General features: G+C 42.3%; 1 protein-coding gene across 4 annotated transcripts in view; it reads left to right on the top strand.

Annotated features, from left to right (window-relative positions):
* SPECC1 (sperm antigen with calponin homology and coiled-coil domains 1) overlaps positions 1 to 12,067 on the top strand; it is a 289,999-nt gene that overhangs the window by 37,025 nt on the left and 240,907 nt on the right. For all 4 annotated transcript variants that reach the window (XM_027861937.1, XM_027861938.1, XM_027861936.1 and 1 more), the window contains exon 3: positions 267 to 402. In XM_027861937.1, coding sequence (XP_027717738.1) covers positions 267 to 402 — 136 coding nt within the window. The remainder of the gene's footprint in view (positions 1 to 266; positions 403 to 12,067) is intronic.

The following is a 12,067-nucleotide window of genomic DNA, read 5'->3' as shown; positions in this document are numbered from 1 at the left end:
ATTAGGGGAAAGAGAGCGAAATGTGGGTGAGATAATGGTATAATTAGGGATGAGTGACCAGACGTCCCTCCCCTCAACATCATTTTTAATGGTTTAACATCAGCTTGGGAAGAGGTCTGCAGTCCATCAGCGAGTATTTATTAAGCACCTCCTGGGTACCAGGTGGTGTACCCTTAGGCACTGGGGATGCTCCAGCTCCCTGGGGTACACTTATGGAGTCTTCTTTCTTGTCCCCCTCCCTTCTCCTGCCTCTCTCTCCCTTACAGCTAAAGAGGGCCAGTAGTGATGACATGCTCACCAAGCCAGGCAGTGCCAGCCCCTCTGGAGTCGTCAGGCTGAAGAAGACCGTGACTTCTGGTGCCATCTCGGAGCTTTCGGAGAACCGTTTAAAGAGCTGCGTAGGTAGGCGGGATCTGAGCAAACTCCAGCCCTGTTCTCCGCACCAACCTCTTTCACTCTGCCTGCTCCATGATTACAGTTCCCTCATGATTCTATAGCTGAGAACTTCTCTTAGCCCTCTGTGAAGTTAGCCTAGGGCAGGCATTGGGGCGGAGGAGGGTTTCATTGATCTAGGGAACTGTGGCTGGGAAGAGGTCCACCGGTATAGACCTGCTTGGGACTTGAGTCATTGAAGGGCGCGTGAGGGCTACCATGCAGCTAGTGAAGGCAGAGGCCAAGGTGGACCCACAAAACCACATTTCCTCTTGCAAATGTCTGAAAGGTCACAATTATCTACCAAGGCTTGAAACCACACTATGACCAAGGAACACCTTGTATAACTCCTTGTGTAGACTTTCTCAACGGATGCCCCTTCAGTCGAGTAACCCCAAGACGTAGTCCAGGGCCCAGAGTATGGGAGGTGTTCGATATCTACTTCACGGTTGGTTTTTAAAGGCAGAACAAAAATTGATCAGTGAGAGTCACAGGGAAGTGAATTTTGCCCCAATGTAAGGAGGAACTTACTTTGTAATCAAAAGCAAGCCATCTTTCTGAACCTTGGGCAACTTTCTAAGAACTCTTTCTAAAGCTATGAGTCCATGAACCTATGAGTCTCTGATCTATCCGCTTATTTGCATAGGATGAGAAGGTGTGGACAGGTAGTGATCTTCACTGCCTAGGGAGAGAAGGGAAAAAAATCCCCATCAAGTGCTTTACAAATATCATCTCATTTAATCTTCCTAACAATCCTGCGAGGTAATAATAATAGCTAACATTTATGTGGCACCGACTGTGTGCCAGGTATTGTGCAGAGCTTTATAATTATCATCTCATGTGATCCTCACAACATCCCTGTGAGATAGGTACTGTTATTACCCTTACTTTACAATCAGGAAAACTGGGGCAAATAGAGGTTCAGTGACCTGCCCAGGGTCACACAGTTAGCAAGTGTCCAAGACTGGATTTGAATTCAGGTCTTCCCGTGTCCAGGCCCAGAGCTCTATCCACTGAGCCATCTCATTGACTGGCTCAAAGAGTCATTAATGAATAACTTGAGGAATCATAGGATTATCTGGGACTGGAAGAGGGGACCTCAGAAGCCATCTAGACCATACCCCTCATTTTATAGATGAGGACACTTGGACCTAGGGAGTTTAAGTAATTTGCTCTAGGCCATGACCAGAATGAGTTTCCAAAGATGGCGGGCATCCAGTGACCTTTAATTTTACTGGTTTTCAAGAACTGATCTGGGAGATGTCCCAGTGTTCTCTTCCACTTTTTTTGCCTCAGATAGCCTGGTGGTAGCTTCCCTTTGTATCAGAGGTCTTATGTTTCAACTTTTGTGTAAAAAAGAATAAAAGGACATTGGAGGCAATGGTGAAAATCGTTTTCCCCGTTATGAAAACACAAAAATTTCATCTCCCATTTACTCTCATGGCATTTTAAAATCATTCCCCAGCGAATCTTCTTGTTCCTTTCTCTCAGCAGGTTTTTATTATGTGTCAAATGCTTTTATTTAACAGCAGAAAAGAGACATTTTATTACAAATCTAGCAGGTTTGCTACTAACTTTAATGAAGCGATTTTATGTCTCAATTATATTTAGATAAAAATGAATCATCTTTAGTCTAAATGTTTTTTATTATTGAAATACTATTTTTTTTCCCCCAACCGCATTAATTGCTACTATAAATTCTGGCTGTTTTTTCAAATTCACTGTGGTTTTGAGCTCTCTTCATTCTGGTTAAGTTGAGAGATGAACCACTAGGGGGCGCCAACATCAAACACATTGACTTGGACCCAATCTTTGATTCTTTGACCTGGTTCATGGGTTTACTTCCCTTTGATCTGAGAATCACAGGATTGAGAGTTGGAAGTGACCCCAGCAGAGCATCTAGTTCAACCCTTTCCTGGAAAACAGCCTTCACTCTTGAAGGTCTTTGAGAGGAAAGAAATTTATCAGTCATTTGTCAATGAAACATACAAGTGGAAGAGTGGAATGGTTTGGAAAATCCTGTTAAGGGAAAATATAAGTTCCTAGATTTAGAGCTGGAAAGCAGCTCAGAAGCTATGGAGTTCATTCCCATCATTTTACAGATAAGTGAACTGAGGCCCAGAGAGTTTAAGTGATTTTGCCTAATGTCACAAAGGGAAGCAAGGAGCAGTTCTGAGATTGAAACTCAGATTGTGGCTCCAAGTTCAGTTCCACTATACCGTAATATGGCTTCAATATACCCAAAATTCATTTATTTTGAATATTTAGCAGTTGATTTGTATTTTTAAATTAGTCATCCTCTTCTCAATCAATTCCAGTGGCTCCCTATTACCTCCAGGATCAATTATAAAGTCCCTTGTTTAGCATTTAAAGCTTTTCACAACTTTTACACACTTTATACATCTTACTCCCATCCGTGTACCCTACAATCCAGCGATATTGGCCTAATTGCCACCCCTTGCACACATTTCATCTCTGGCCCCCATGCCTTTGGACTTCCTATTCGCCATGCCTGGAATGCTCTCCATCCCAACCTCTGATTCTTAGACTACCTGGCTTCCAAGACACAACTTAAGTGCCATCTCGTCTGGCCTTTCTGTCTCTTCTCCTTCCACCTTCCCCAGCCTCCAAAGCCTTCCCCATGTTGATTTATATATGTTGCCTCCACCATTAGAACATTACCTCCTTGAAGGCAGGGACTCCTTTTGCTTTTCTTTGTGTCCAAAATGCTTAAGTAAACACTTATTAGATGTTGGTAGATTGAATACAGACTAAGTATGGGTATATCTAGTGTTCTAACTTTGTAAGCAGAAGACTAGACACATTGTAAAGGGTTGACCAGAAGGCTATTTGTAGTGCTTCTGTTCTGGGTACCATCTTTTAGGGAAGTGCCTTAGCAGACTGGAATGCACCCATTGATGGAAGGCTAGAGATGGTGCCGTATGAGGAGACATTGAAGGAACTAAGGAGCCTGCAGAAGTCCCAGACAAGTTGTCTTCCAAAGTTTGAAGGGCAGTGATACAGAAGAGGAAGAAACCTCATTCTGCTTGGTCTCTGAGGGAAGAACCAGGAGCAGTGGGGGGGGGGGGAGCCAAAAAAGGGGCAGATTTAGGCTAGAAGTCAAGGAAAACTTTGGAAGTCTCCAAAAGTGGACCGGGCTGCCCTAGAGTTGATGGGTTCTGCTTCGCTGGAGGCCATAAAGTAGAGGCTGAATGACTGCTGGTAGGGGATAGTACCCAAGAAACGCCTGTTTGGGTCTGGGTTGGATAAGATGACCCAGGGATTCTGTGACTCTGGGAAGGGAGAGCTATATGTATATATAGTGTGGACTAGATCACCTCTTAGACTCAGAAAGCATTAGCCTAAAGCTTGGGGAGAGAGAGCATTGGATCTTGCATCAGAGGGCTTGGATGGCCTTGACCTAGGCAGTATCTGAGAATCCTCCCAGCTCTAAATCTGTGAGCCTTTGATCTGCCATATAAGGTCACCCAACTATTACACCCTTTCATTGAGACAAGGCGTCCTAAAAGCCCTGGTGTGGTTAAAAGCAGCTTAAAACTGCACTAAAAGTTTTGGGACACCCCATCTGTATTGTTGAGAAGCAGCTGATAAATGTCTTTCCCCTTCAAATAGCTGGATTAGCCCCATGTGGCAGCATTATCAAACGAGCTGAACATTAACATGACATAACTCAAATTATTACCCTCTCTGGGCCCCCATTTCCCCAATTATAAAAGGGAGGGTAGATGAAATCCAAAGTCCCTCCTAGCTTTCAACCTCTAATTCTCTGATTTTATGTGAATTCCAAGCCATTAAACCTTGGGACTGCACAAAGACTTTTGGGACACCTTGCATATGACTATAAAGTAGTCAATAATTGTATCAATGCCTGGAAGCCGAGTGTGAAGGACAGAATAATGTTTTATCGTTGGGTAACACATAGAAAGGCAGTTAATAGTGCAGTCCAACTCCTGGGGTCATTCTCTGACAGAGATGAATGTCTTACGTACAGATTGCTATGGCTGAGTTATAGATTGTATGTTTGTAGACCTGGATTTGAATTCTGCCTTGGATACTTGCAAGTTAATTAAGCTCTCAAGAGTTGGGAGGGACTTCAGGTCCTTTAGTCCAGTTCTTATTTTGTAGATGTTGAAGTGATTTGCCTGAGGTCACAAGGCTTGTGAGGGGCAGAGCTGGATCTGGAACCCATCTCAGACTCCAAACTCAGTGTTCTTTCCACTGTGGCACATAAACTCTCAGTGTATGGTGGCCTGAAGGAGAAAGGACCTAAGACAACGATAGGGAAGGTGGGTGGCGCAAGTGGATAGAGTACCAGGCCTAGAGTCAGAAAGACTCATCTTCCTGAATTCAAATCTGCCCTCAGACACTTACCAGCTGTGTGACCCTGGGCAAGTCACTTAACCCTGTTTGCCTCAGTTTCCTCATCAGTCAAATGAGCTGGAGAAGGAAACAGCAAACCACTCAAGTATCTTTGCCAAGAAAACCCCAAATGGGGTCACTAAGAGTTGCACATGACTGAAATGAATGAACAACAAGACAAATATATGATAAATATTTAACATATGAATTATATAGAGAGAGAGTTTAAATTTTTAATATTGTATTTAAGAAAACATAAGCTATTTGGGGACTTGTGAGAGAATTTGATGAATTATATAGGGTAAAAGATGAGGAGTGATTACATAACATCATTTAGCAAGACTTCATTTTCCAGATAGGTTAATGCTATGTCTCTCTCTAATTTTTAAAGTAATTCATGAAAATTACTCTCCCAGCACAGGCAGAGTTGTTTGATTAGCACGTGCCCAAGCCCGCTGGTGCATGTGCCAGGGACTAAGATGTCTGGCTGGGAAGCAGTTGGTTAGGAGCAGTGGGGATAGCAATGTCTGTGAAAATTAAATATGTCAATGGCCAGATGACATCAGCTAACTCAATGTGGGAGATGCTTTAGAAGAAACATGTCAGAGGTGATTATAAAAACTCAGGCTAGGGAAGGGTAGAGGAAAGAAGAGATAGGATGCTTTCAGCTATCTGACTGAGTAGGGTCAGCTCAACCCCTTCAAGAGGGCCCCAGTAGCTAGATGTCTAAAGTGGAGAGAGTGCTGGGCTTGGAGTCAGGACGATGAGTTCAAATCCTACTTGAGATACTTTCCATCTGTGTGACCCTGGGCAAGTCTCAGAGACTCAGTTCTGTCATTTGAAAAAGAACTCCAGTTCTAAGAGACGTGATCCTTGAGAAAGCCTCTTTGGGCTGGGATGAGCCTGGCCCCATACCAGAACGCACAAATTCAGCATGGAAGTTAGAGAATCATGGTGCAGGGGGTGCCCACAGTATCGTGAGCTGGCCTAGCAGAAGGGCTTCCCCCGGCCCCCAACCCAGGGAATCTTTCTTTGTTCTCCTCCTACACATTGGCTTACAGAGGCTATTCATGAGAAAGGCATGGGGAAGCTGGAGGACTTTCCAGTGAATTCATGGAAGATTGAAGTTCAGGTCTGTGAACTTGGCTATGACCTTCAGAAATGGTTAAGTCCCTCTGTGGAAAACATGATCAGATCTGCTCTTTCAGCTGCCCTTCCTGGTAGACTGCATACACTGGCCTATTGTGTGGCTACTCACTGCTTGGGAGATCCTCTAGGTCTCTGTGGTTCACTGCTGGGCTGGAGGAAATTTCCGCTTGCAGAATAATTCCTTCCATGTCATCATCCATTAAAAAGAGAGAAAAGAGATGGATGATAGTGGTAAAAAGGTCCCTAACCGTACCTGGAAGACCATAGATTCTCCCCTTGGAGCAGTGACGGCACCCAGGCGCTCAGCATGGAAGCATCTTTCACTCCCCTCCCAATGGGACCAGACTCTGGTTCCCAGTGAGGAAATACCCTCCACCAAGGCATGTCAGCAGCCCTTCTGCCTCTCACAATCTGACAGCCTGGGGCAGAGGTGAAGGGACTAGCCTCTGCCTGGGGCAGAGGCCCATAGCCGGGATCCTAGACCATCATCATAGCCAGTGTTTCTATCGCTTTAATGTTTCTTTAGGGTTTGCAATGCACTCTGTATATCTACCAATCTATCTATCTGCAGGTAGATATGTATATACATATAGCCATATACACATGTGTGTATACATAAAGCTATATGCATGTATATGTAAGTACTTGTATGTATAGATGTGTGTGTTTATATATGTGTATACATATGGCTATATACACACATGCACATATATATGTGTATATGTGTGTAAATATATGTGTAAATATATATGTGTAAATAAATACACACATATATGTGTAAATATATATGTGTAAATAAATATACACATATATGTATACATAGGTATACATAGCTATATGCATATACAGGTATATATAAATATATATATTTATACATATATTTATATATATACTATATAGTATATAGAATGTATAGTATATAGAATGTATAGTATATACAATATAATATATAGTATATAGTATATATAGTATGTATACTATATACAGTATATAGTATATATAGTATGTATACTATATACAGTATATATATAATATATATAAAATATATAAATACATACATATGTATGTGTAGATATATGTATTTGCATATATAAGTATATATAGCTATATATACATACACATATGTGTATATGTAGGGTCATGTATATATGTTATCCAATATATGTATACATATAGATCTACGTATATATGTAAATACACACATGTACATACATATATATTATCTCATATGGTTCTCACAACAATCCTATTATCCGCATTTTGCAGATCAGGCAGCAGAGGCTCACAGAGATCTGGCAACTTACCCGCGGTAACACAATTGGGAAGTGTTGGGACAGTGTGGTGGCTCTCAGTGTATACAGCACAGGTCCTGGAGTCAACAGGACCTGAGTTCAAATGTGACCTCAGACACTTAGTAGCCGTGTGACCCTGGGCAAATCACTTAACCCTGATTGCCTGAAAAAAAAAAAGTGTCTGAGGCAAGATTTGAACTCAGGTCCAGGCAAGATTTGAACTCAGGTCTTCCAGCCATCTCAGGATCTGACTGAGACCGTCGTGCTTTCTGACAGCTCCCAAAAGAAGCCCCGCTTTAGCGGCTCTATGCTGTGACCACCTCAACAGGCATTTATCATGGGTATGCTGTGTGCCAGACCGTGCTGAGCACTACAGAGACAAAATTAAACAACAGTCCCTGCCCTCCAGGCGTTTGCAATCTGTCTGGGAGATGATAAGCACATAAATAAGTATGTATATACATACAAGTTACATTCTGTGTGTGTCTGTGTGTGTGTGTGTGTGTGTGTGTGTGTGTAAAGAGGAGGTCACTAAAAAATAAAGCATCGGAAGAGATTTCTGAACCAAGTTATTTGTAAGAAAATGCCTCATACAATAACCGATGTCATTTATCCCATATTTCTGGGAAATAGTGTGTTCCACATAACTGAAATTCTCCATATAACTGAAGCCTACCACTTTAAGCATCGCTTGAATGTTATTTTAATCACCTTTGCTGGAAATCTTTCAAAAACAGATTGCATGGAGTAAAGAAGGTTTGCCCGGCTACAGCAACGTAAATAAGGTCACCAGGGGAGAGGCAGGTGGCAAAACCCTGGTCATTTCCAATAGTGGGTGTCCATACTCCACTGCCCAAGTCAGAGGGGCCCATCCTTCCAGGGAGCGATGGAGAAACCATTTTTCAGAGAATGTACCGTATGAGGTGGGGTCTGTTTGGGGGTTTATTGGAGGTCACTCATGTCAAAGTAAAATGTGTCGAATTTTGAAAATTCAACGCATTTCATGCTCAGAAATGCCTCAAAGTGCTCAGAGGCATTTCATGCCTTCTCAGAACTTAATTTAACCTTTTCTTGATGACTCCAAATCATCATTATGAATGTGGGAGAATTGGAGCCTGAAGGAACCCTAGAGATAATCTAGTCCCGCTTCCTCGAAGGCTAAGCAGCCTCTTAAATTTGCTTTTCTATTCCCCCTCCTTTGAATACCTGGCCCTCTCACTGCTGATCAATAAAAATTGGCTGAACTGAATTTAATACATATTTCTTCTTCTACATTGATCAGATGAAAAGTCTTTAAAAGGGTATAAATACCTTCTCCCACTCTCTCCCCCGAAAACAGAATGACATCCTTTGGATATTTTCTTCCTTTCTGAAGCCCAAATTGGGAACCTTGAAGTGATAACATTACAAACAAATGATATCGTCCTTATGGACTTAACATGGGCTTCTCAATGTTTGCTTAGAAATTGACTGATTTTCAGAGATTCATTAAAGTACGCAAGTATGTGGGTTTCATTTATTTTTGCTTAGGGAAAGAGGAGCCGGGGTGAGGTCCAATAATAGAACAAAAAAATCTCTTTCCCCCTGACAATTAGGGAGAGAACTAAGTGGGAATCATTTCTATGGGGAGGGGTTGAGTCTGAAAATGGGCAGTAAACCAATTAGTGACACTCAGTTGGCTTATGGAATCATTGTCATTTAACTCACAAGTTCAATAGGTTGTAAATTACCCAGGATGCCAGTAGGGACCCTTCAGCAAATCCCTAGGAAATTTGGCAAGTATCCTTTTTCTTTTTAAAGGCCTTTAGTGCTAGCCCACCCAAGAACCCAGGAAATCTGCCTATTACAGATAAAAAAAATAGGAATAGGGAATATTGGGTTAAATGCCCTTTTATTCTCAGTAGAGAGGTGGGGGACTATGGCTGTAGAATGTGGCATACACTGTCAGATTGAGGGTAGCTGTGGTCTGTTGGCTTTGTCTAAACATATTTCTTTTATTACAATGGATAGGGACCATGCCTGCAATTTAATTGAGAACTCCTGGATGAGAAAACTAATTTAAAAAAAAAAAAAAGGAAAGTGATGGGGCCAGTGATTTTATTGCTGTGTTCATATTGTTCGTCCTTTGTTCTTGAAGAGGCCCAATGACATCACGGGGTGATGTCTTGACTTGAGAGTGAATTGGATTTAAATGAGACAGTTGTCAGCTTCACTGTCTGAGGCCAGCTTTCTACCCACACTGCCTCCTGTTACAGAACTGGGTTTAATGGGGAAGGGAGAATGATTGAAGAGGAAATGAGTACAGCCCCAAAACAGAAGGTGACAATAAATTTTTTGAAATTTAGAAAACATGTAAAAAACAGATACTTTCTACTGGAAAAAAAAATTGGAGAAGGGGGAATACCATCCCCATCAAATGATAACAGGCAGTGTAACAGAGGATTGAGGTATTTGGAAGGATTCTGCTGTAAAATTCAACAAATGCCTTAAACTGAAATGGAACTGCTCAGGATTTCCATTCCAGGGAATCCCTTAGGATTTCAGAGCCATGATCTTCTTTCAGTAAAGAAAAGGAGGAAGGTGATAAGACTGGGCCAGTGGGGATCTAAATGCCTCCATTTCTAACACCTACCCCTCCCAACTGGGAGACTTCTGCTCAAGGTGACTGGCTTGGGGCGTTTCTTATTTTCAATTCTTTGTCTTAAGCCTGTGGCAGCCGGGTCTGGTAGATGGGGAGGGGAGAAAGCCTTTCGGGAAGCATTTGTCTGAGGCCTTCCAGCTGCGCTGGAGGGGATACACTGAGTGGAGTAAACAGGGCCTGTCTGTAGGTGCTTATGACGAAGCCATGGAGACTGAACATAGAGCAGTAAGAAAATAACAAAAGCAAAATATGAGGGTTTTTGTGTTTCTTGCTCATTAACTATGCAAACTTCTGTGTGAATTGTGAACTCTTCGCATGTTCCTTTCTCTTGTGATAAACCTCTTCTGTGTGAATTGTGAACTCTTCCCATGTTCCTTTCTCTTGTGATAAACCTCTTCTGTGTGAATTGTGAACTCTTCCCGTGTTCGTTTCTCTTGTAATAAACCTCGTTTTCTTGAGTTTCATGAAGTGGTGATTGCCAGTTGACAAAGGGGGGTTCACAGATTTTGAACTGAAAGTGACCCTAGAGGCTATCAAGTCCATTTTACAGATGAGGAAACTGAGGCTGAGGGAGATTAAGTAATGTGCCCAGTGTATCACACAGGTAGTAGTGTAGTAATAGTAGATAGCCAGGATTTGAACCCAGGGATTTGACTCTGAGTTCACTGACCAATTAATGTAGGTGACTCAGTGGATAGAGCGCCAGGTCTGGAGTCAGGAACGCCTGAGTTTAAATCCAGCCTCAGACACTTAATATCTCTGTGACCTCTGGGCAAGTCACTTAACCTCTGTCTGCCTCAGTTTCCTCATCTGTAAAATGAGCTGGAGAAGGAAATGGCAAACCACTCCAGTATCTCTGCCAAGAAAACCCCAAATCGGATCATGAAGAGTTGGGCATGACTGAACACCACTCAACAACAGCAAAGCTACATTAAAACTGGATCTGCCAACTAATTAGTTGTGTAAGCTTGGGGGAGGAGTCAGTTGCCATCCCTTTATGAGCCTCAGTTTACCTATATTAAATAAAAGATTTGAACTAAATTATTTTCATGACCCCTTCCAGCTTTAAATATTTCACGTGTTTTGCCAAATTAGCTTGAATAATGAAGCCCTGAAGTGGTCACATGTATTCAGACTATTCAAAACCATAATTACATAAAATATGGTCATTGATTCCAGCCCAATGGAAATATAATAATAATAGCTAATATTTATATAGTGCTTACTATTATCTCATTGATCCTCACAACAACCTTAGAGGTAGATACTATTATTATTCCCATTTTACAGATGGGGAAACAGGCAAACAAGCTTGCCCAGGGTCAGACAACTAGTAAATGTCTGACGCCGGATCTGAACTCAGGTCTTTTACTCCAGACCCAGCACTTAATCCACTGAGCCACCAGCTGCCTTGTGAGAATTTGAATAAATCAACCACTTCAGGGGATTTTTTGGGGGGGCCATTAATCGGGACCTAGCTTTATAAATTGTGTACATAGTACTAAGGCGATATAGTCAAGCCACAACAAGGCAATAAGCATTTATTAAGAACCTACTGTATGCCAGGCACTGTACTAAGTACTAGGGATACTAAGAAAGAAAGAAAAAATCCCTGCTCTCCAGTCGTGCACAGTGTAATGAGGGAGGCAGTATGCAAATAACTATATGCAAAGAAGATATTCACAGGATAAATTGGAGATAATCTCAGAAGGAAGACACTGGAAAGGCTTCTTGCAGAAAAGTAAGAGCACAGTCAGAGAATGTTGGTGATAAGTCAGAAGACTTTCTGGAAGGGCCACATCTTGAGCCAGACTTTTTGGGGGATGCCTGTGATTTTATCAGCATAGAGAACTCCCAGGGTGGAAACCCTCTCCACAGATGCAGATCAGCAACTCATCTCTGACTTAAGACCGTAAACTGAGAGCCAGAAGAGACCTCAGAGGTAATCTAGTCCAGAGATGAGGAGATGATTTGCCTAAACTTACCCAGGAAATGGTGGTAAGTGAACCCCTGGTCCTCTTACCCCCCACCCTGCTGTCAGGACCAACTGAGATCATATTTGTCAAGCACCCGTTTCAGAGAAAGATGGGGGTAGAGTGCACAGGGAGTTGTCCCTGAAGTCAGGAAGTTTTTGGTCCAAGGTCCATCTCTGAAATCTACTTGGCTGTGTGAC

Source organism: Vombatus ursinus, unplaced genomic scaffold (assembly GCF_900497805.2).
Source record: "Vombatus ursinus unplaced genomic scaffold, bare-nosed wombat genome assembly UNPS02014768.1, whole genome shotgun sequence".
Taxonomy (NCBI): domain Eukaryota; kingdom Metazoa; phylum Chordata; class Mammalia; order Diprotodontia; family Vombatidae; genus Vombatus; species Vombatus ursinus.
Note: the sequence above shows the minus strand (reverse complement) of the source record. Positions and strands in the feature narration are given on the sequence as shown.